General features: G+C 47.0%; 1 protein-coding gene across 1 annotated transcript in view; it reads right to left on the bottom strand.

The window, feature by feature from the left end:
* Positions 1 to 2,919: 2,919 nt before the first annotated feature.
* LEMD3 (LEM domain containing 3) overlaps positions 2,920 to 25,919 on the bottom strand; it is a 171,425-nt gene continuing 148,425 nt past the window's right edge. Inside the window, exons 8-13 of the mRNA XM_063927554.1 lie at positions 14,141 to 14,243; positions 13,153 to 13,328; positions 5,838 to 5,919; positions 4,159 to 4,264; positions 3,992 to 4,070; positions 2,920 to 3,878 (exon numbers count right to left, since the gene is read on the bottom strand). Coding sequence (XP_063783624.1) covers positions 3,718 to 3,878; positions 3,992 to 4,070; positions 4,159 to 4,264; positions 5,838 to 5,919; positions 13,153 to 13,328; positions 14,141 to 14,243 — 707 coding nt within the window. The 3' untranslated portion in view covers positions 2,920 to 3,717. The remainder of the gene's footprint in view (positions 3,879 to 3,991; positions 4,071 to 4,158; positions 4,265 to 5,837; positions 5,920 to 13,152; positions 13,329 to 14,140; positions 14,244 to 25,919) is intronic.

The following is a 25,919-nucleotide window of genomic DNA, read 5'->3' as shown; positions in this document are numbered from 1 at the left end:
CATCACGCATATATAAAAATGCATCTTTTAAATGCTCTATAGGCAAAAATATACTGTCCCTATCTAGGGTATCAATATTTTCAGTCAGGGAATCCGACCACGCCAACCCAGCACTGCACATCCAGGCTGAGGCGATTGCTGGTCGCAGTATAACACCAGTATGTGTGTAAATACCTTTTAGGATACCCTCCTGCTTTCTATCAGCAGGATCCTTAAGGGCGGCCATCTCAGGCGAAGGTAGTGCCCTTACAAGCGTGTGAGCGCTTTATCCCCCCTAGGGGGTGTTTCCCAACGCACCCTAACCTCTGGCGGGAAAGGATATAATGCCAATAACATTTTAGAAATTATCCGTTATCGGGGGAAACCCACGCATCATCACACACCTCATTTAATTTCTCAGATTCAGGAAAACTACAGGTAGTTTTTCCTCACCGAACATAATACCCCTTTTTTTGGTGGTACTCGTATTATCAGAAATGTGTAAAACATTTTTCATTGCCTCAATCATGTAACGTGTGGCCCTACTGGAAGTCACATTCGTCTCTTCACCGTCGACACTGGAGTCAGTATCCGTGTCGGCGTCTATATCTGCCATCTGAGGTAACGGGCGCTTTAGAGCCCCTGACGGCCTATGAGACGTCTGGACAGGCACAAGCTGAGTAGCCGGCTGTCTCATGTCAACCACTGTCTTTTATACAGAGCTGACACTGTCACGTAATTCCTTCCAACAGTTCATCCACTCAGGTGTCGACCCCCTAGGGGGTGACATCACTATTACAGGCAATCTGCTCCGTCTCCACATCATTTTTCTCCTCATACATGTCGACACAAAAGCACCGACATACAGCACACACACAGGGAATGCTCTGATAGAGGACAGGACCCCACTAGCCCTTTGGGGAGACAGAGGGAGAGTTTGCCAGCACACACCAGAGCGCTATATATATATACAGGGATAACCTTATATAAGTGTTTTTCCCCTTATAGCTGCTGTATAGTTAATACTGCGCCTAATTAGTGCCCCCCTCTCTTTTTTTAACCCTTTCTGTAGTGTAGTGACTGCAGGGGATAGACAGGGAGCTTCCCTCCAACGGAGCTGTGAGGGAAAATGGCGCCAGTGTGCTGAGGAGATAGGCTCCGCCCCTTTTTCGCGGACTTTTCTCCTGCATTTTTATGGATTCTGGCAGGGGTTAAATGCATCCATATAGCCCAGGAGCTATATGTGATGCATTTTGTTGCCATCCAAGGTGTTTTTATTGCGTCTCAGGGCGCCCCCCCCCCAGCGCCCTGCACCCTCAGTGACCGAAGTGTGAAGTGTGCTGAGAGCAATGGCGCACAGCTGCAGTGCTGTGCGCTACCTTGTTGAAGACAGGTCGTCTTCTGCCGCCGATTTTCCGGACCTCTTCTGCCTTCTGGCTCTGTAAGGGGGCCGGCGGCGCGGCTCTGGGACCCATCCAAGCTGGGCCTGTGATCATCCCTCTGGAGCTAATGTCCAGTAGCCTAAGAAGCCCAATCCACTCTGCACGCAGGTGAGTTCGCTTCTTCTCCCCTTAGTCCCTCGATGCAGTGAGCCTGTTGCCAGCAGGTCTCACTGAAAATAAAAAACCTAATCTAAAACTTTCACTAAGAAGCTCAGGAGAGCCCCTAGTGTGCACCCTTCTCGTTCGGGCACAGAGATCTAACTGAGGCTTGGAGGAGGGTCATGGGGGGAGGAGCCAGTGCACACCAGATAGTCCTAAAGCTTTCTTTAGATGTGCCCAGTCTCCTGCGGAGCCGCTATCCCCCATGGTCCTTACGGAGTCCCCAGCATCCACTTAGGACGTTAGAGAAATATAGATATACATACATAGCCTTTTCTGATATGCATCACATTCACATGTAATTCTTTTGCCCAGTCAGATATTGGTGGTGCCGACAGGGCCACCCACACACGTCTGTGTCCCAAATAAACTTTTCTCTTAAGAAAAACATTCATCCCCCGACCTGTTGACACACTTGCACCAAGTACTATAAGGAGTCGGCGGTGCCGACAGGGTCCCTCCCACAGCCGTTTGCGGGAAGCATTCCGCCACCGACATACTTGTACTAAACACCGACATATAGGGGACAGACTCACAGTAAATTCTATCAGGGAGACACAGAAAGAGTTTGCCAGCTTATAACCCAGCGCTTAATAGCGGTTCTGAACATTATAGAATGCCCCAAACCTGCAGCAGTTTATATTAAACATATATTTCACCACTTTTGATTGCATTGGACATGAATTGCATACAATCCGCTTCAATATACCGCACGTTACAGAGCCATATACCATTACAAACATGCAGATGGCGTGACTATTGAGCAGTCCAATTTCTTGTTCATCTCTGGGAGTGCGAGACAGGACTCATTACACAGAAAGATTCTCCAGAACAAATATACCGTATACAATGCTATCATTTATAATTGTGTCAATAAGTGTATACTTTATGGAAAGCAGTGGCCTATCAATTAAACTGTATTATAATAAGGTGTTCAAGATTACACTGAAAGTACAGTAAAAGTAGCAAAACGTTTAAACTGTTTTACAAACCAATAACCTCACCATGCCCAGGCAAAGAAAATATTTCTATGTAACTGAACTTTGCCCTGTACTATATACAAAACGAAGTAGAATGACTGCTCCTTTAATAAGAAAAAAAAACTTTAATAGTGAGGAACACAAGCAACTTCCTTTTCTGTACATGTACTACAAGTTTAGGTGTCACAGCCCAATATAGCAACATACATGAAGGTAGCAAAATTAATCTGCTTGATCTGTACATTACCTATATGGCGCAAGCTAATATTATTGAAAACAAAAACATTTGAGAAATATTGAAATACCAACCATGTTGTGTCAGTCCTCATACGTTTGAATAAATACATCATTTCACAAAATAAGTTGTCCAGCATCTGCCAATTGCTTATTTATTGCTCACAATAATTGAATTTTTACAATTGGTATCAGACCTCGCACGAAACCAAGTCAGACATTTTATATAAAACCTAGAAAAGATTTTTAAACTTTTATCTAATACTTTCAAAGGTAATTGGCTGTTTGACCTTAATGAGATGGTGCAGCCAATTTATCATATAAAATAACATTATGTTATGAATAAAATAGGAAGCTTATTTACTGCTTTTAAGCAGACATTTGCACAAAACTTGCCGCCACCATCACTTACATTTAAATACAAAAAGGTCAGTATGACTTCCATATCCTGTCTCCGTAACCAAAGCCAGATAGCTCCTGTACTACAGCTGCAACAAAATCACTATCTACAGCAGCAGCAGAAGTCAACCTCAAAATGTACAATTTACTATAAGGGTATATAATATTTATATATTGAAAAAACGTTGCAGGATCCCACAGGAATTTAATAAATTATCTTCTGCTTTTCAATTTAAGAACAGTCAACTGGTTCACAAAACCATTAACTTTTGAAAATGGTCAAAAAAAAAAGTGTCATTTGTTTACTGTAAAACATGTAATGTCCTCTGGATGCTTATTTATTGCATTCCCAAATGACATGTTCTTTCACTGAAAAATGTGATATACTGATAAGGATAGGGGGGAAAGGAACAAAAATAGATTAAAAAAAAAAAAAAAAAAAAAAAGAAGAAGGAGGAAGACCGGTGCAAGACAGGACCCCCGCCCCTGCCGCAATTAACAGTCCTTATGGTAATAAGGTTCTCTCATGACAACTGAGAATTCAATGTGCCTGTTGGAATATTTAACTGTGACATAGAGTTCATATGTTTGTTTAATGGCTTCAAAGGAGTGTGGCATGTAAGAGCTTGAGGAAAGCGATGATGGTATCTGTCTAATCGCAAGTATTTCACAGTCACCAGCTTTCCTGGGTAAGAGAATAAAATAATACCGTTAAAACAAACAAAACAAAAACACTACATTACAAAATAATTACCATTGTCTGATTTGAAAAATAAATAAATAAAATAAAACATTTACCATCAAACCAAGAGCCATGTAGAGCCTTGAAAGCTTTGCCTGCATAGTCTGGAGATAAGCATTTCACATACACACAACCCTGCAACAATAAAGTTTTACATTTATCAATAGGGAAAATAGTTTATTACAGAAATCACAAGAAATAGATTCATATAAATTAAAATTACCTCACGGGAATTTTTATCTACTGTAATGTGAACAATGCCGTCATTGTCACTGCACTTCTCCAAAATTGCCTCTTGAATTGCCAAATGCCAATGATCTCCAATTTCCCTGCAACAAAAACCAGTGGATAGTCAAGTGAAAACATTAATACTATCAACGTTCACTGCTTTAAAAGAAAAATTGAAACTAGTAACTTCAACAAGTTAAATGGTGTTCCCTATCTACACTGCCACCTTTATTTAGCACAGGGGTGGGGAACGTCCGGCCCGCAAAGTAAATTTGCTTGGCACGGCCTGGGTACCAGGGAAACCACAGGCGGGACTAAGAGAGGACTGACATTGAACAGAAGCAGGCGGGACTAGGAGGGGGATGGCATCCAACAGTGGGTTACCCTGGCCAAGGCAACTGCGGGAGAGATTAGGAGATGGCGTGGCCTGTCAGCTGCGGATGTGGGTTGCTTGGTGTGGTGTCTGTATGTGTGTCACCTGCATGTCTTCTGAGCTCCTGCTGATCTGAGACCCCCTGTGCTCTGCTTCTAGCAAACTGTACCTGTTCACAGGAGGTTGCTGCTGCTCAGAGGTGGTGAGATAGTGTGGACCTAGCCCAGTGGTGTGCAGGAGTCCTGCGGCCTGTCCTGCAGTGGTGGAGAGTGCCCTGTTGGGGGCATTATGTGTAACTGGCACTACAGTGGGGGCAGTATGTGTAAGCAGCTATTACTGTGGGCATGTGTAAGGAGCACAAATGTGGGCATTATGTGTAAGGCCACACCTGCTTTCCCAGAAGTGCAGCACATGCTTTGGGGAAGTAACTTCAAAAAAATGGCCCACGGATGAAATCCCAATGGCACCTGGCAGGAAAAAGGCTCATCACCCCTGATTTAGCACTAATATATCTTTTACACCTTAACAGTCAAATGCATATTTAGGAACATCCTGAATATACAGATGGAACCTCGCTCATCTAGGCTTCTCTGCTGTGCCTAGGTGCACCAAGTCTTATTAGCATAAGCCTTTCATCTATTGTTCTCAGCTGCAATACAAACAGAGAACAATACATCAGGGGATTAAATCATTAAAGCAGGGGATTAAGTCCGACTGTACTGGCTCAATTAATCCTATTAAAAGGGATAGATGAGGGCTCCATCAGTAAACTACAGATGTAGCCATGCTCATCCAGCCTACGCCATGGCAGCATGTGTGACTTCGTACGCCAAACCGCATTTTAGGATGCCACCCATGTATTTTTATGGGAGCACGTACTTGCTCGCATGTCCTAGTCGCAGGCACACTTGCCCCGCCTAGCTTGCCGTGAATACGCCGAGCTGCAGACTAGATGAGCGTGGCTACATCTGTACATCCACTCTAAGTTTAGAAATACTGTGCAATGAGCAAGGGGGTCCCCACATTTGGTGTAAACTGAATGTACAACGCAGCCTAGGCAGGACTGCAAGAAGTGCCATGTAAAAGTGTTCTATTTAACAACACTATGGGGTAAATTCAATTCTGCGCAGACTGAATATCGCTGGGAATTAGTTCCCGATGCATTTCAATTCAGCACAATGTGACCCTTGATAAGACTATTTCTTCCTGCTTAATACGCCTTATTGACCATTTTCTATAATTCCTCAGTAAGACATTTTACATTTTATCATTTTGAATTTTTAAAGTCTCAATTTACTTACATAACTGGATCAAACATATTGCGGATCTTTAAACATGGGGTCAGGCTATTAGGAGGAGAATTCCTCTTATCTAAATGGAAAGCTGCAAAACACAAAACAAAAAAAATAAGAATTTAATCACCGGTAATTCTATTTCTCGTAGTCCGTAGTGGATGCTGGGACTCCGTAAGGACCATGGGGAATAGCGGCTCTGCAGGAGACTGGGCACAACTAAAAGAAAGCTTTTGGTCTAACTGGTGTGCACTGGCTCCTCCCTCTATGACCCTCCTCCAGACTTCAGTTAGGATACTGTGCCCAGAAGAGCTGACACAATAAGGAAGGATTTTGAATCCCGGGTAAGACTTATACCAGCCACACCAATCACACCGTATAACTCGTGATACAATACCCAGTTAACAGTATGACAACAACTGAGCCTCTCAACAGATGGCTCAACAATAACCCTTTAGTTAAACAATAACTATATACAAGTATTGCAGACAATCCGCACTTGGGATGGGCGCCCAGCATCCACTACGAGAAATAGAATTACCGGTGAGTAAATTCTTATTTTCTCGGACGTCCTAAGTGGATGCTGAGACTCCGTAAGGACCATGGGGATTATACCAAAGCTCCCAAACGGGCGGGAGAGTGCGGATGACTCTGCAGCATCGAATGGGCAAACTCTAGGTCCTCCTCAGCCAGGGTGTCAAACTTGTAGAATTTAGCAAATGTGTTTGACCCCGACCAAGTAGCTGCTCGGCAAAGTTGAAGAGCCAAGACCCCTCGGGCAGCCGCCCAAGAAGAGCCCACCTTCCTCGTGGAATGGGCTTTTACCGATTTAGGATGCGGCAGTCCAGCCGCAGAATGTGCAAGCTGAATCGTACTACAGATCCAGCGAGCAATAGTCTGCTTTGAAGCAGGTGCACCCAAATTGTGGGGTGCAAACAGGATAAATAGCGAGTCAGTCTTTCCGACTCCAGCTGTCCTGGAAACATAAATTTTCAGGGCCCTGACTACGTCCAACAACTTGGAATCCTCCAAGTCTTTAGTAGCCGCAGGCACCACGACAGGTTAGTTCAGATGAAAGGCTGATACCACCTTAGGGAGAAATTGGGGACGAGTCCTCAATTCTGCCCTATCCATATGGAAAATCAGATAAGGGCTTTTACATGACAAAGCCGCCAATTCTGATACACGCCTGGCCGAAGCCAAGGCCAACAACATGACCACTTTCCACGTGAGATATTTCAATTCCACGGTTTTAAGTGGCTCAAACCAATGTGACTTTAGGAAATCCAACACCACGTTGAGATCCCAAGGTGCCACTGGAGGCACAAAAGGGGGCTGAATATGCAGCACTCCCTTAACAAAAGTCTGAACTTCAGGTAGTGAAGCCAGTTCTCTCTGGAAGAAAATCGATAGAGCCGAAATCTGGACCTTAATGGAACCCAATTTTAGACCCATAGTCACCCCTGACTGTAGGAAGTGCAGGAAACGGCCCAGCTGAAATTCCTCCGTTGAGGCCTTCCTGGCCTCACACCACGCAACATATTTTCGCCATATGCGGTGATAATGGTTTGCGGTCACTTCTTTCTTAGCTTTAATCAGCGTAGGAATGACTTCCTCCGGAATGCCCTTTTCCTTCAGGATCCGGTGTTCAACCGCCATGCCGTCAAACGCAGCCGCGGTAAGTCTTGGAACAGACAGGGCCCCTGCTGCAGCAGGTCCTGTCTGAGCGGCAGAGGCCATGGGTCCTCTGAGATCATTTCTTGAAGTTCCGGGTACCAAGCTTTTCTTGGCCAATCCGGAACAATGAGTATAGTTCTTACTCCTCTTCTCCTTATTATCCTCAGTACCTTTGGTATGAGAGGAAGAGGAGGGAACACATAAACCGACCGGTACACCCACGGTGTCACTAGAGCGTCCACAGCTATCGCCTGCGGGTCTCTTGACCGGGCGCAATATCTTTCTAGCTTTTTGTTTAGGCGGGACGCCATCATGTCCACCTGTGGCCTTTCCCAACGGTTTACAATCAGTTGGAAGACTTCTGGATGAAGTCCCCACTCTCCCGGGTGGAGGTCGTGCCTGCTGAGGAAGTCTGCTTCCCAGTTGTCCTTTACCGGAATAAACACTGCTGACAGTGCTAACACGTGATTTTCCGCCCATCGGAGAATCCTTGTGGCTTCTGCCATCGCCGTCCTGCTTCTCGTGCCGCCCTGTCGGTTTACATGGGCGACTGCCGTGATGTTGTCTGACTGGATCAGTACCGGCTGGTTTTGAAGCAGGGGTTTTGCCTGACTTAGGGCATTGAAAATGGCCCTCAGTTCCAGAATATTTATGTGTAGGGAAGTCTCCTGACTTGACCATAGTCCTTGGAAGTTTCTTCCCTGTGTGACTGCCCCCCAGCCTCGAAGGCTGGCATCCGTGGTCACCAGGACCCAGTCCTGTATACCGAATCTGCGGCCTTCTTGAAGATGAGCACTTTGCAGCCACCACAGCAGAGACACCCTGGTCCTTGGAGACAGGGTTATCAGCCGATGCATTTGAAGATGCGATCCGGACCACTTGTCCAACAGGTCCCACTGAAAGATTCTTGCATGGAACCTGCCGAATGGAATTGCTTCGTAGGAAGCTACCATCTTTCCCAGGATCCGCGTGCAGTGATGCACCGACACCTGTTTTGGTTTTAGGAGGCCTCTGACTAGAGATGACAGCTCCTTGGCCTTCTCCTCCGGGAGAAACACTTTTTTCTGTTCTGTGTCCAGAACCATCCCCAGGAACAGTAGACGTGTCGTAGGGACCAGCTGCGACGTTGGAATATTTAGAATCCAGCCGTGCTGTTGTAGCACCTCCCGAGATAGTGCTACCCCGACTAACAACTGCTCCCTGGACCTCGCCTTTATCAGGAGATCGTCCAAGTACGGGATAATTAAAACTCTTTTTTCGAAGGAGTATCATCATTTCGGCCATTACCTTGGTAAAGACCCTCGGAGCCGTGGATAGATCAAACGGCAACGTCTGGAATTGGTAATGTAATGACAATCCTGTACCACAAATCTGAGGTACTCCTGGTGAGGATGGTAAATGGGGACATGCAGGTAAGCATCCTTGATGTCCAGTGATACCATGGCATCCTTGATGTCCAGTGATACCATGTAATCCCCCTCGTCCAGGCTTGCAATAACCGCCCTGAGCGATTCCATCTTGAACTTGAATTTTTTTATATATGTGTTCAAGGATTTCAAATTTAAAATGGGTCTCACCGAACCGTCCGGTTTCGGTACCACAAACATTGTGGAATAGTAACCCCGTCCTTGTTGAAGTAGGGGCACCTTTACTATCACCTGCTGGGAACACAGCTTGTGAATTGCCTCTAACACTGCCTCCCTGCCTGAGGGAGTAGTTGGCAAGGCCGATTTGAGGAAACGGCGGGGGGGAGACGTCTCGAATTCCAGCTTGTACCCCTGAGATACTACTTGAAAGATCCAGGGATCCACCCGTGAGCGAGCCCACTGATTGCTGAAATTTTTGAGACGGGCCCCCACCGTACCTGGCTCCAACTGTGGAGCCCCAGCGTCATGCGGTGGACTTAGAGGAAGCGGGGGAGGACTTTTGCTCCTGGGAACTGGCTGTATGTTGCAGCTTTTTCCCTCTACCTCTGCCTCTGGGCAGAAAGGACGCGCCTCTAACCCGCTTGCCCTTATGGGGCCGAAAGGACTGTACCTGATAATACGGTGCTTTCTTTGGCTGTGAGGGAACATGGGGTAAAAATGCTGACTTCCCAGCAGTTGCTGTGGAAACAAGGTCTGAGAGACCATCCCCGAATAACTCCTCACCCTTATAAGGCAAAACTTCCATGTGCCTTTTAGAATCTGCATCACCTGTCCACTGCAGAGTCCATAACCCTCTCCTGGCAGAAATGGACATTGCACTTATTTTAGATGCCAGCCGGCAAATATCCCTCTGTGCATCTCTCATGTATAAGACTGCGTCTTTAATATGCTCTACGGTTAGCAATATAGTGTCCCTGTCTAGGGTATCAATATTTTCCAACAGGGAATCTGACCACGCAGCTGCAGCACTGCACATCCATGCTGAAGCAATAGGTGGTCTCAGTATAATACCTGTGTGTGTGTGTATATACAGACTTCAGGATAGCCTCCTGCTTTCTATCAGCAGGTTCCTTTAGGGCGGCCGTATCCGGAGACGGTAGTGCCACCTTCTTTGACAAGCGTGTGAGCGCTTTATCCACCCTAGGGGATGTTTCCCAACGTGACCTATCCTCTGGCGGGAAAGGGTACGTCATTAGTAACCTTTTAGAAATTACTAGTTTCTTATCGGGGGAAGCCCACGCTTCTTCACACACTTCATTTAACTCCTCAGTTTTCTCTCTCCAAACACAATACCCTTTTTTGTGGTACCTGGGGTAACATCAGAAATGTGCAACACATTTTTCATAGCCTCAATCATGTAACGTGTGGCCCTATTGGAAGTTACATTAGTCTCATCGTCGTCGTCACTGGAGTCAGTATCCGTGTCGACATCTGTGTCTGCCATCTGAGGTAGCGGGCGTTTTAGAGCCCCTGATGGCTTTTGAGACGCCTGGGCAGGCACAGGCAGAGAAGCCGGCTGTCCCATATTTGGTATGTCGTCAAACCTTTTATGTAAGGAGTCGACACTGTCACGTAATTCCTTCCACATAACCATCCACTCAGGTGTCGGCCCCGCAGGGGGTGACATCACATTTATCAGCATCTGCTCCGCCTCCACATAAGCCTCCTCATCAAACATGTCGACACAGCCGTACCGACACACCGCACACACACCGGGAATACTCTGACAGAGGACAGGACCCCACAAAGCCCTTTGGGGAGACAGAGAGAGAGTATGCCAGCACACACCAGAGCGCTATATAACACAGGGATTAACACTATAACCGAGTGTTTTCCCCTATAGCTGCATATAAATATATATTGCTGCGCCTAAATTTAGTGCCCCCCCCTCTCTTTTTTACCCTTCTGTAGCTTGAAACTGCAGGGGAGAGCCAGGGAGCGATCCTTCCAGCGGAGCTGTGAGGGAAAAATGGCACCAGTGTGCTGAGGGAGATAGCCCCGCCCCTTTTTCGGCAGACTTTTCTCCCGCTTTTTTTATGGATTCTGGCAGGGGTATTTATCACATATATAGCCTCTGGGACTATATATTGTGATTTTTTGCCAGCCAAGGTATTCATATTGCTGCTCAGGGCGCCCCCCCCCAGCGCCATGCACCCATCAGTGACCGGAGTGTGAGGTGTGCATGAGGAGCAATGGCGCACAGCTGCAGTGCTGTGCGCTACCTTGTTGAAGACCGAAGTCTTCTGCCGCCGATTTCCAGGACCATCTTCATGCTTCTGGCTCTGTAAGGGGGACGACGGCGCAGCTCCGGGGCCGAACGATCGAGGTCGGGTCCTGTGTTCGATCCCTCTGGAGCTAATTGTGTCCAGTAGCCTAAGAAGTCCAAACTATCTCCAGTCAGGTAGGTTCGCTTCTTCTCCCCTTAGTCCCTCGTAGCAGTGAGTCTGTTTGCCAGCAGATCTCACTGAAAATAAAAAACCTAAAATATACTTTCTTTACTAGGAGCTCAGGAGAGCCCCTAGTGTGCATCCAGCTCAGCCGGGCACAAGATTCTAACTGAAGTCTGGAGGAGGGTCATAGAGGGAGGAGCCAGTGCACACCAGTTAGACCAAAAGCTTTCTTTTAGTTGTGCCCAGTCTCCTGCGGAGCCGCTATTCCTCATGGTCCTTACGGAGTTCCAGCATCCACTTAGGAAGTCAGAGAAATGGTATGAACTTTAGGAAAAAACTTTGTTATAGTAACAGAGCAGATTTCAATATAAACTAGTGTGAAACTTACTGAAATGCAACCAGGGTGGAAAATTAATTTTCTGGCAAGTATGTGTGCACCGATTTACTACAGATGCCAGGATCCCAATGTTCAAAATCCCGACAGGGGTGAGTAAAGTGTATTTCCTCCCTCTTCCTTACCCCCTAACTGTCTAGAACCGTAGCCTAAACATAACATCCCTTTTAGCACTGGAACCTAAGCACCCCAGGAGGGGCCTAAACGTAACCATCCCTGCTGCCTAAATCTAACCCTCCCGTACCAGAAGCCTGACCCTAGCTTACATGGGAGTACCTAACCCTAACCCGCCGGCAGGTCTAATGGTCGAGATGCCGGCTATCGGGACTCCGGCGTTGGTCTTCTGCCCCTTTCGGAGTTCCTGCATCGGGATTCCAATGGGTGTTGGGATTACGGCTGCCGGGATCCCAACAGCCGGCATATTCACCGCATACCCTTTAAAACCGTACACACACACACACACACACACACACACACACACACAAGGCCATTAACTAAACTACACAACATACATCTCTTCTCTCATCTCAAATTATCTCCCAACACAACATCTTCGTTCTTCACAAGATCTACATCTCTCATCCACTCATTTGCTCCCATTCAGGATTGCAGGACTTTCTCCAGGCTGCACCCATTCTGTGTAATGCCCTCCCATGCACAATAGACTTCTTTAGTCTCCAAACCTTCAAGCGTTCCCTGAAAACTCACCTCTTCAGGCAAGCTTATCAAATTCCAGAACCACCCACACAACCTTCATACACATTCCTATCCAATTACATCCCCACTGTACAGTCCTCACATTTTCTCTCTTTATTAACAGTTTCTTATATAGCGCAGCAAATTCCGTTGCGCTTTACACTTTCACATCCTCCTGACCCCAGGTCAACACTGCTGTATGACCACATCATACAGCCCACCACGAAAGTTTACAATCTGGTAGACCATTCTGCAATAGATAACATCTATCCTTGTGTATCAATGCCTATTTCAGTATAAATTGTAAGCTTGCGAGCAGGGCCTTCCTACCTCTATGTCTGTTATTACACAGTTTTGTTTTATTACTTATTTCCAACTGTAAAGAGCAGTGGAATATGCTGCGCTATATAAAAGATTTACCTTAAATCCTATTGGCAAAAAATACACTATATAAAAACACTTATTATAATTCCTAAGCCCAATCATCAATACTATAACACTAATACCCCTACCCTTAAACCCCAACACAAATACCCAAAACCCTCACAATCCTACTACCAACACTTCAACCCTTCCCTGAACACTGACCCTAATACTTTAATACTAATGCTCTGACCAAACCCCTAATCCTAATAGTCACACCCTAAAAGGGCAGACTAGATGGTTCAAATGGTTCTTAACTGCTGCCAAATTTTATGTTTATTTACTGACCATGTAAAGAAGAATTACTAAGACCATACCTTGTCCTTGCCACACTTTAGAAGGAATGGCTGAAAGTTTTTCACATGTGGAGGGTTGAATCCATTTCCATACAATGAAGTCTGCACCATTAATTTTCTGTGATTCGGTGCGTACACGAGATTCATTTGCAGCCAAAAACTCAACTGCTCGTTCCCAGACTTTCTTCTTTTTTTTTCTTTAGTGGGAAGGGTTGGGGAGAAAATAAAAGTGATGCAGACACATGAACTCAGTATTTCTTGAAGTTAACATTATTTTCCTATGTACAAAAGTTTTGCTTGTTTTAATTTTCAAAATTACTGCTAATCTTGTGCTTCCAAGAAACCTGAATTCAGAAGCATAAGAGGCTATCTTTGGGAAAAGCAACCCAATACATTTCAAGGACAATATGGTCCCACCCTCTAAAATCTGTGGGCAGCATTGGAATAGATTCACCAACAGTCCATGCGCTTACTTGCTTTTTAGAACAGAAAGTGCATTCTTCAGACTCTAAAGTGTAAGAGACTGAAATCAACTATTGTGGTGTATTCTTGAACGGACTGGATTTTTAACACTTATCTTATGTGCACTTAATTGTAGTATTTCTTACTCTGGTAATGAGGCCAAATAGTTTCTGTAAAGCTCTGTGGAACATGCGCTATACAAGTAACTGGTAATTAATCCACACATTATCCTTCATGTCAAATATATTCAAAGAAAGACACATTTGTAATAAGTCAAAAAATTTTCTTAAGAGTATACTTTTTTAAAATACTATTAGCTCTAAATTTATCTTTCTATATACAAGCAGCAGGAAACAGAATATCCATCACTCAACTTTAGTCTTCAATTTTGTTAAGAAAAATCAATGAACTTAATATGACAGAGCAACTAATGCAATACAAAAAAAAAAAAGGGGGGAGGTCAAAAGGGTCACATGTAATACAATTGTGAGTGTGGGGGAATATTTTAGTTCTAATGTAACAGACAAGTGCAAAAGCTGAAACATACCGGTCACAAGCAGGTATCAGTGAATCTCTCACATGTGGGATTGGTGTAAATGGCTCTAGCTCTTTGTTTTCTTGACAAGCTTCTTTGTGACTTTTCAATATATCTGAAAGTAAACAATAGGATTTTAAATCCTTTACTCGTAGTCCATAAGGGATATTGGGGGAATCTAGTACAATGGGGTATAGACGGGGTCCAAGGAGCCAGTGCACTTTAAATTTCTTCAACTGGGTGTGCTGGCTCCTCCCTCTATACCCCCCTCCCACAGGCAGTTATAGGTAAAAACGTACCCGAAGAAGAAAGGACATACGAGATGGAAATATGATAACAGAGTGGTGAGATTTACAGACCAGCACACCACTAACATAACAGCCAGCAGGTAACCACGACAAGAACCTGCAAAAAAAAAGTCAACGCATAGAGCCGGGCGCCCAATATCACTTATGGACTATGAGAAAAGGATTTACCAATAGGTAATTAAAATCCTATTTTCTCTAGCATCCATAAGGGATATTGGGAGAATCTAATACGATGGGGACGTCCCAAAGCTTCCAGAACAACAGGAACGTGCGGAGACGGCTGCAGAACCGCCTGTCCAAACTGGGTATCCTCTTTGGCCAGGGTATCAGACTTCTAGAACTTAACAAAAGTGTTTTTCCCCGACCAGGTAGCAGCTCGACATAGTTGTAAGGCAGAGACTCCACGGGCAGCCGCCCAGGAAGAACCCACTGATCTTGTAGAGTGGGCCTTCAGAAACTTAGGAACAGGTAAGGCTGCCGACACACAGGCCTGTTGGATAGTAAAAAGAGAAGAAATCTTTTGCTGCGCATGTGTCTAACAATTATTAATCAATCTTAATAAAACGAACCTGGAACTGATGGTGTAAGGAGCACGTTCGCCGCTATACTCCTGATAAATTGTCTCCTATACATACATATATTTCATAACTCTGGATTCTCTATTATATACAAAAGTCTCCAGTATATACAAAAGTCTCCAGTATTTACATTGTGGATCGATAATTAAAGTTGGGAATAGTATTGGAATATGTTTAGATCATCTCCATCCATTCTGTTTATGATGGTTTATTTATTTATTCATCAGTTAGCTCCGCCATTGCTCTATAGTATATTTTATTTAAGGATCTCTGAAGCGTGTATGCGTGGACAGAGAATTCCATCTTTTTTTATTATAATATTTTTATCATAATTTTTCATTTTTTAGATAATCATTATTTAAACAACCAAAGATTTCATGTATAAGGGTCTGTTTAACAATTGGTGCATCATCAAATTGATTAATTACACATGTGTAGGCTCGATTGGGAGGCCTTTAAATAACACACTTTGGAAATAGGAGTCATCTTTGAAAAAGTCACGGGTCACGTGACGAAACGCGTCAGCACTCATCTCCTTTTCTCACTGAACACCTGCACATTCAAGGACACAGCCACTTCTGCCTGAAATTTACCGGCATTAGCAGTAAGCAGCCAGCATTTCATACGGAACCAAGCCGTGAGCTCTATGCGGCAACTGTGACCAGCCCTTATCATCCTCCCTCCCGCTGACCACCGGCGGACGGTGCACGTCCAGGTAGTCTAGGAAGAGACTCTAGAATACAGACGGATTTGCGTGGCAGTTTTCCATCAAACAGCCTCACACCTGCCTTCTCTACAAATCCTTACAGCACTTATTGGGTGAAGCACCCGCAGGGCAATTGAGCTCGAATCAGTGGTGTTCCGTACCATCCATACACGCTACGTACCCCTCCAGTTTTACACTTCACTGGGCAAGTTTTGGACTCACCCGGGGACGCTCGGGTTTACCAGCCCACATGGAGAGGTAATCTTTTACACACAACCGATATATGCCGGTCATCCGTATCGAAGTCGCTTATTTTAACGTGCAGTAACCGTGTCATCACATTCAGCAGCTGTGGCAACAGTGTTTCCCAAGGATTGTAACACATTGTTACATCTGAACTTTTTTATCAGCCAGTTCAGTGAGTTCCATTGATACAGCAATCATTGTAATAGCTTAGATAATTCATGTGTTTTTATATTTATATATGCGGTAAATCAGTAAGTTACGATCAATATTACCTATGAATTGTTTCTATCAAGTGGTATTTTGATTGGATCATTGTGAACATTAAATATATATTTTATAAATTCATCTGACTCTTTGGTTGTAATAGAACCTGGGAAATTATGGTGTTCGGATGCCATGAGCGCCTCTATTAATTTCGCTCTCTGTTGGATAGTAAGCCTAACCCAACGAGCAATGGACTGCTATGAAGCAAGACAACCCTTCTTCTGTGCATCATAGAGCACAAACGAAGAATCAGTCTTTCTGATCCGAGCCAGTCTCTTGACATAGATCTTCAAGGCTCGCACAGCATCCAATGCCTCCGGAGAAGCAGTAGCGCCAGAACTGGACAGAATCACAATAGGTTGATTCAAGTGAAACGCAGAGACAACCTTTGGCAGTAACTGCTGCCTAGTCTGGAGCTCTGCTCTGTCCTCGTAAAAGACCAAGTATTTTTACATGACAAGGACCCCAATTTGGAGACACGTCGAGCAGAAGCCAGGGCCAGTAACATCACCGTTTTCCTCGTGAGGTACTTGTCTTCTACAGTCATCAGAGGCTCAAACCAGAAGGACTGTAGAAAATTCAAACACGACATTCAGATCCCAGGGTGCCGTAGGCGGCACAAAAGGAGGTTGGATGTGGAGTACCCCTTGCAAGAATGTCTGAAATTCTGGCAACAGTGCCAGTTTCTTCTGGAAGAAAATGGAGGGGGCTGAAATCTGGACCTTAATGGAACCCAGACGTAAGCCTTTATCCACACCAGCCGGCAGGAAACGTAAGAAACGTCCCAAGTGAAACTCGGCAGGTGGATACGTGCGCTCCTCGCACCGAGACATCTCCTTTGACGTCACAGGTTTCCAGGCCTGAACCATGGTAGCAATAACTTTCTTGGAAAGGCCCTTGTGAGCTAGGATGTTCAAACGAAGTTGCCGTAAGTCCGGGTAAACAAATGGTCCTGGTTGAAGATCACTTCTTAGTGGTAGAGGCCAAGGGTCTTCGACGGACATGTGTAGAAAATCGGCGTACCAGCCCCTCCGAGCCAATCAGAATTGCCTGGGGTCTTTGATTCCTGATTCGCTGTAGCACCCTTGGGAGCAATGGAATCGGAGGAAACCAGTAGACCAGCCGGAAAGGCCAATGTGACACCAGTGCATCCACTGCCCGGGCCCGAGGGTCCCTGGTACGTGAGCAATAGCAGGGAAGTTTCTTGTTGAGACGAGAAGCCATCACGTCTATTTGTGGGCAACCCCATCGGTCGATGATCTACTGAAACACCTGATGGTGGAGACCCCACTCTCCCGGGTGGAGATCGTGAAGACTGAGGAAGTCCGCTTCCCAGTGGTCCACTCCCGGAATGAAGATTGCGGACATTGCTCTATCATTTCTTTCTGCCCAGAGGAGTATCTTTGACATTTCATGCATGCATGCTCTGCTTTTTGTTCCTCCTTGTCGATTTATGCAAGCCACCGCCGTGGCGTTGTCCGACTGAACCTGGATCGCTTGATCCTTGAATAGAGGAGAGGCCTGAAGCAAAGCATTGTAGATCGCCCGAAGTTCCAGAATGTTGATCGGAAGGAGGGCTTCGTGGGCTGACCACCTGCTTTGGAACTGCGACCCTTGGGTGACAGCTCCCCCATCCCCGTAGACTTGCAGCTGTCGTGAGGAGGGTCCAATCCTGAATCCCGAAACTGCGGCCTTCCAGGAGATTGGAGGACTGTAGCCACCACAGGAGGGAAATCCTGGCCCGAGGTGACAGCAGAGTCATCCGGTGCATCTGTAGATGCGATCCGGACCACTTGCTAAGGAGATCCACATGAAATGTACTGGCATGAAACCTCCCATACTGGATCGCCTCGTATGAGGCAACCATCTTTCCCAACAATCATATGCAAAGATGGACGAACACTCAAGTAGGTCGAAGCACCATGCGGACTATTTCCTGAAGTGTTTTTGCCTTGTCCTCTGGTAGAAACACCTTCTGGGCCACAGTATCCAGCAACATCCCCAGGAACAGGAGCCCCCGAGCCTCCAGGTGGGACTTCTGTAAATTGAGGATCCACCCATGGTCTGACAGGAGATGGATAGTGCAGTCGATCTGGAGCAACACAAGCTCCTTGGATCGTGCTTTTATCAGAAGATCGTCCAGATAAGCAACAACATTGACCCCCTGGACCCAGAGTTGGAACATCATCACCGCCATCACCTTTATGAATACCCTCAGGCCAGTAGACAGGCCGAAGGGCAGTGCCTGGAATTGGAAGTGATTGTCCAGCAGGGCAAATCGTAGGTACGCCTGATGAGGCGGCCAAATCAGAATATGGAGGCACACAATCACTGCTCACAGGGATTCCATCTTGAACCCCTTCAAATAAGGATTCAAGGATTTTAGATTCAAGATGTGTCTGACCGAACCGCTCAGTTTCGGCACCACAAACAGGTTTAAGCAAAACCCCTTGCCGCATTGCGGTATTGGGACTGGAACAATGACGTGGGACTGGACCAACTTTCGGGATGGCCTGTTGCAACGTAACTTGCATATCCTCCAAAGCTGGTAAGCTTGATTTGAAAAATCGTTGGGGAAATGTACTGTCGAACTCCAGCCTGTAGCCCTGAGAAACGAGATCTCTGACCCAGGTATCCTGGCAGGAAGTATCCAAGACGCGGCTGAAGTGACACACAGTCAAGCTCCCACCTCGAGATCCCCTCGGGTTGGGGGTGCACCTTCATGCTGAGGCCTTAGTGGAAGCAGAACCGGTGGACTGTTCCTGAGAGCCGACGCTTGCAGGTTGTCTGGACTTACCTCTGGTGCCTCTAGTTGCATTGGAGGCACCTCTTGCCTTAGATTGAAATCTGTCAGACCGAAAAGACTGGATAGACGGCCCCGGATAGGAGCGTCTCGCCGGCGGGGCCCCAGAAGGAAGAAACGTGGATTTCCCAGCCATAACTTTGGAAATGCAGGTATATAATTCAACCCCAAAGAGCCATTCCCCAGAAAAGGGGAGGGATTCCACACTACGTTTGGATTCTGCTTCCGCAACATACTGACGCAACCACAAGGCCCTGAGCGCCGACACTGCCATGGCAGAAGTCAGAGCATTAATGTTCCCCATCTCCTTGAGGGAATCACAGAGGACACGTGGAGTGTCCCGACTGTGTTTTAGGAGGGTGACCATACTAAGGGCATATCCGAGAGGCCCCCCTGAATTTGAGTGGCCCAGGAATGAATGGCATGGGTCATCCAGCAACCCGCAATGACCGGCCTTTTTGATATACCGGCTGCTGTGTAGCTAGACTTTAGGGTAGTCTCTATCTTCTGATTCATGGTAAAGGAGCCAGGGGCAGATAGCACCGCCTTTTTAGACAGGCGAGAGATGCATACATCATACATCCACCCCAGGGGGTTCCTCCCAAAATTTTCAACCTTCAGTAGCAAATGGGAAAGCCCGCAAAAACTTTTTGGACACTTGGAATTTTTTGTCTGGATTTTTTCCAGGCCTGTTTGAATATGTCATCCAACTCTGTAGAGTCAGGGAAAGTGACATTAGGCTTATTTTGTACACAGAAAAACGACTGCTGTGACACAGCGTCCTCTAGAGGGAGCTTTAACACGTTCCGTATAGCCAGAATTAAGGGTTCAATACCCTGTGCAGAATCAGGATCCCCAATAGCAGGATACAGGTCATCTTCATCCTCCTGTATATCCTCATCTGTATAAGAGAGTAGAGCAGGTAACCCACATTTCTGTGGATCTGCATGAGGGGGAGGTTGTGCATCTGCCCTAGAAGCTAAATCTGCAACAGCTTGTTGTAGCAGCTGAATCTTATGCACATTAGCAGTGAGCTGGGATGACATATCTGACATCATAGTTTTAAGAGACCCTAACCAGTGGGGCTCTGGACCCTCCCACTTCACTGATTATTAAGACTGACTGCATTGTTCACATGAAACAGAATCAGTAGATAATGGAGAATCTGGTGTGACACACACTGCACAGTTTGTGTTTACCCATGTTTCACAGTAAGCACAACATACAGACAGTGATATTGCAAGCCTTCCCTACTGTATGTGAGAGGAGACACACAGAGAGAGGACACCAGCACATCCTGAGCTGCACAGCCCCAGTGAGGCTGTCAGCTCACTATATTACAGTAAACACTAACAATTTCTGTCCTAAATAGGATTCAGATAGTGGGGGTCATTCCGACCTGATCGCTAGCAGGCTACTTTTAGCAGTGCTGCGATCAGGCAGTCGCTGCCTACAGGGGAGGGGGTTAGGGCTTTGCATCTGCGATCCGCTGTGTAGAGACTGCACAACCAAAAAGTTTGTGCAGTGTCTGCACAGCTCAAGACTTACTCATCCACTGCGACAAACCTTACTGGAGCGGACGTCAGGATCCCTCCCTGCATTCGGCCGGACACGCCTGCGTTTTATTCGGCACTCCCAGGTAACCGAGTTGCCACCCCCGGCCGGCCTCTTCCTGTCAATCTTCTTGCGTTCGCCGCTGCGAACGCTTTCTTCGTTATACTCGTCGCTGCCCGGTGACAGCTGTTGCCAGGCGGCGACTTGCCTACGCATTGCCGGCGCAAGCATGTGCAGATCTGACCCGTTAACGCATGGCTGCGAAAGATTGCAGCTTGCGAACGGTTCGGAATGACCCCCAGTGTACACAAGCGGCTCTCCCCCCTTTGCTACACCCTGTACAAGATATCCAGGATGGCTGAGGAAACAGGAAGCGCTGTGTGCGCGCTCTCTGTGGCTGCAGTAAGCAGAGGTAGGTGCCAAAACGCCTCAGGTCCCGACCTGATGTAGCTCCGCCCCCTCCAATGGCGCCGGAGTTACACTAATATTATACTGACAGTCTCCTTTTTAGCTCAAAAAAACCACACAAGTGCTAGTCAAGCGTTTTTGTGCCAGTTTCACACGGGGGATCATAGCGGGACCGCCCGCCTGGGAGGGAACTGTAAGCCGCGCCCGTGGTCAGCCGCCCTTTAAACTAGGGGACACCCCTAGCGGGACCCCCGGTTTGTACTCGCCACCGATGTCACCTTCAGGCAGCGTTAGGGGTGTGCGGCATGCTGCGGATGTGACAGCCAAGGCGCAGTGCCCCGCTGAACAACCACCCCTCAGGACACTGGTCCTGCAGCGGGGAAGCGGCTCTGCACCTCGCAAGGCCGGTGGCCGTTACCCCCTACCCTAACTCCCACGGTGCCGGTATGCGGTTGTCCAGACAGCATACCGAAAATAAGAATTTACTCACCGGTAATTCTATTTCTCGTAGTCCGTAGTGGATGCTGGGGACTCCGTCAGGACCATGGGGAATAGCGGCTCCGCAGGAGACCGGGCACAAAATTTAAAAGTTTGACCACTAGGTGGTGTGTACTGGCTCCTCCCCCTATGACCCTCCTCCAAGCCTCAGTTAGGATACTGTGCCCGGACGAGCGTACACAATAAGGAAGGATTTTGAATCCCGGGTAAGACTCATACCAGCCACACCAATCACACCGTACAACTTGTGATCTGAACCCAGTTAACAGTATGATAACGTAGGAGCCTCTGAAAAGATGGCTCACAACAATAAACAACCCGATTTTTTTGTAACAATAACTATGTACAAGTATTGCAGACAATCCGCACTTGGGATGGGCGCCCAGCATCCACTACGGACTACGAGAAATAGAATTACCGGTGAGTAAATTCTTATTTTCTCTGACGTCCTAGTGGATGCTGGGGACTCCGTCAGGACCATGGGGATTATACCAAAGCTCCCAAACGGGCGGGAGAGTGCGGATGACTCTGCAGCACCGAATGAGAGAACTCCAGGTCCTCCTTAGCCAGGGTATCAAATTTGTAGAATTTTACAAACGTGTTCTCCCCTGACCACGTAGCTGCTCGGCAGAGTTGTAATGCCGAGACCCCTCGGACAGCCGCCCAAGATGAGCCCACCTTCCTTGTGGAGTGGGCATTGACAGATTTAGGCTGTGGCAGGCCTGCCACAGAATGTGCCAGTTGAATTGTGCTACAAATCCAACGAGCAATCGTCTGCTTAGAAGCAGGAGCACCCAGCTTGTTGGGTGCATACAGTATAAACAGCGAGTCAGATTTTCTGACTCCAGCCGTCCTTGAAATATATATTTTCAATGCTCTGACAACGTCCAGCAACTTGGAATCCTCCAAATCGCTAGTAGCCGCAGGCACCACAATAGGCTGGTTCAGGTGAAACGCTGATACCACCTTAGGCAGAAAATGAGGACGCGTCCTCAATTCTGCCCTGTCCGAATGGAAAATCAGATATGGGCTTTTATACGATAAAGCCGCCAATTCCGACACTCTCCTGGCTGAAGCCAGGGCCAGTAGCATGGTTACTTTCCATGTAAGATATTTCAAATCTACAGATTTGAGTGGCTCAAACCAATGGGATTTGAGAAAATCCAAAACTACATTGAGATCCCACGGTGCCACTGGGGGCACAACCGGGGGCTGTATATGTAGTACTCCTTTTACAAAAGTCTGGACTTCAGGAACTGAAGCCAATTCTTTCTGGAAGAAAATCGACAGGGCCGAAATTTGAACCTTAATGGACCCTAATTTGAGGCCCATAGATAATCCTGTTTGCAGGAAATGTAGGAATCGACCCAGTTGAAATTCCTCTGTCGGGGCCTTCCTGGCCTCACACCATGCAACATATTTTCTCCAAATGCGGTGATAATGTTGTGCAGTCACCTCCTTCCTGGCTTTGACCAGGGTAGGGATGACCTCTTCCGGAATGCCTTTTTCCCTTAGGATCCGGCGTTCAACCGCCATGTCGTCAAACGCAGCCGCGGTAAGTCTTGAAATAGACACGGTCTCTGCTGAAGCAGATCCCTTCTTAGAGGTAGAGGCCACGGATCTTCCGTGAGCATCTCCTGAAGTTCCGGGTACCAAAACCTTCTTGGCCAGTCCGGAGCCACTAGTATCGTTCTTACTCCCCTTTGCCGTATAATTCTCAGTACCTTGAGCATGAGAGGCAGAGGAGGGAACACATACACTGACTGGTACACCCATGGTGTTACCAGAGCGTCCACAGCTATTGCCTGAGGGTCTCTTGACCTGGCGCAATACCTGTCCAGTTTTTTGTTGAGGCGGGACGCCATCATGTCCACCATTGGTCTTTCCCAATGGACTACAATCATGTGGTGAACACTGCTGACAGTGCTATCACATGATTTTCCGCCCAGCGAAGAATCCTTGCAGCTTCTGCCATTGCCCTCCTGCTTCTTGTGCCGCCCTGTCTGTTTACGTGGGCGACTGCCGTGATGTTGTCCGACTGGATCAACACCGGCTGACCCTGAAGCAGAGGTTTTGCCAGGCTTAGAGCATTGTAGATTGCTCTTAGTTCCAGTATATTTATGTGAAGAGACGTTTCCAGGCTTGACCACACGCCCTGGAAGTTTCTTCCTTGTGTGACCGCTCCCCAGCCTCTCAGGCTGGCATCCGTGGTCACTAGGACCCAGTTCTGTATGCCGAATCTGCGGCCCTCTAACAGATGAGCACTCTGCAACCACCATAGCAGAGAGACCCTTGTCCTTGTCGACAATTTTATCCGCTGATGCATCTGCAGATGCGATCCGGACCATTTGTCTAGCAGATCCCACTGAAAAATTCGTGCATGGAATCTGCCGAATGGAATCGCTTCGTAAGAAGCCACCATTTTTCCCAGGACTCTTGTGCATTGATGCACAGACACTGTCCCTGGTTTTAGGAGGTTCCTGACGAGTTCGGATAACTCCCTGGCTTTCTCCTCCGGAAGAAATACCTTTTTCTGAAGTGTCCAGAATCATCCCTAGGAACAGCAGACGTGTCGTCGGGATCAGTTGGGATTTTGGAAAATTCAGAATCCACCCGTGCTGTTGGAGCACTACTTGAGTTAGTGCTACTCCGACCTCCAGCTGTTCTCTGGATCTTGCCCTTATCAGGAGATCGTCCAAGTAAGGGATAATTAATACGCCTTCTCTTCGAAGAAGGATCATCATTTCGGCCATTACCTTGGTAAAGACCCTGGGTGCCGTGGACAATCCAAACGGCAGCGTCTGAAACTGATAATGACAGTTTTGTACCACGAACCTGAGGTACCCTTGGTGTGAAGGGCAAATTGGGACATGAAGGTAAGCATCCTTGATGTCCAAGGACACCATAAAATCCCCTTCTTCCAGATTCGCTATCACTGCTCTGAGTGACTCCATCTTGAACTTGAATCTTTGTATGTACAGGTTCAGAGATTTCAGATTTAGAATAGGTCTTACCGAGCCGTCCGGCTTCGGTACCACAAATAGCGTGGAGTAATACCCCTTTCCCTGTTGTAGAAGGGGTACCTTGATTATCACCTGCTGAGAATACAGCTTGTGAATGGCTTCCAATACCGTCGCCCTGTCTGAGGGAGACGTTGGCAAAGTAGACTTTAGGAACCGGCGAGGGGGAGACTTCTCGAATTCCAACCTGTAACCCTGAGATACTACCTGCAGGATCCAGGGGTCCACCTGCGAGTGAGCCCACTGTGCGCTGAAATTCTTGAGGCGACCCCCCACCGCCCCTGAGTCCGCTTGTAAGGTCCCAGCGTCATGCTGAGGCCTTTGCAGAAGCCGGGGAGGACTTCTGCTCCTGGGAAGTGGCTGCTTGCTGCAGTCTCTTACCCTTTCCTTTGCCTCGGGGCAAATATGAATGTCCTTTTGCTCGCTTGTTCTTATAGGAACGAAAGGACTGCGGCTGAAAAGACTGCGTCTTTTTCTGCTGGGAGGGGACTTGAGGTAAAAAGGTGGACTTCCCGGCTGTTGCCGTGGCTACCAAATCCGATAGACCGACCCCAAATAATTCCTCCCCTTTATACGGCAATACTTCCATATGCCGTTTGGAATCCGCATAGCCTGACCACTGTCGTGTCCATAGACTTCTTCTGGCAGATATGGACATCGCACTTACTCTTGATGCCAGAGTGCAGATATCCCTCTGTGCATCTCGCATATAAAGGAATGCATCCTTTAATTGCTCTATAGTCAATAAAATACTGTCCCTATCCAGGGTATCAATATTTTCAGTCAGGGAATCCGACCAAGCCACCCCAGCACTGCACATCCAGGCTGAGGCGATTGCTGGTCGCAGTATAACACCAGTATGTGTGTATATACTTTTTAGAGTATTTTCCAGCCTCCTATCAGCTGGATCCTTGAGGGCGGCCGTATCAGGAGACGGTAACGCCACTTGTTTGGATAAACGTGTGAGCGCCTTGTCCACCCTAGGGGGTGTTTCCCAGCGCGCCCTAACCTCTGGCGGGAAAGGGTATAACGCCAATAACTTCTTTGAAATTAGCAGTTTTTTATCAGGGGTAACCCACGCTTCATCACACACGTCATTCAATTCCTCTGATTCAGGAAAAACTACAGGTAGTTTTTTCAGACCCCACATAATACCCCTTTTTGTGGTACTTGCAGTATCAGAGATATGCAAAGCCTCCTTCATTGCCGTGATCATATAACGTGTGGCCCTACTGGAAAATACGTTCGTTTCTTCACCGTCGACACTAGATTCGGTGTCCGTGTCTGGGTCTGTGTCGACCGACTGAGGCAAAGGGCGTTTTACAGCCCCTGACGGTGTTTGAGACGCCTGTACAGGTACTAACTGGTTTGCCGGTCGTCTCATGTCGTCAACCGACTTTTGCAGC

The sequence above is a fragment of the Pseudophryne corroboree genome, chromosome 6 (assembly GCF_028390025.1).
Source record: "Pseudophryne corroboree isolate aPseCor3 chromosome 6, aPseCor3.hap2, whole genome shotgun sequence".
Classification (NCBI taxonomy): Eukaryota; Metazoa; Chordata; class Amphibia; order Anura; family Myobatrachidae; genus Pseudophryne; species Pseudophryne corroboree.
This window is presented reverse-complemented; position numbering and strand designations above follow the sequence as displayed.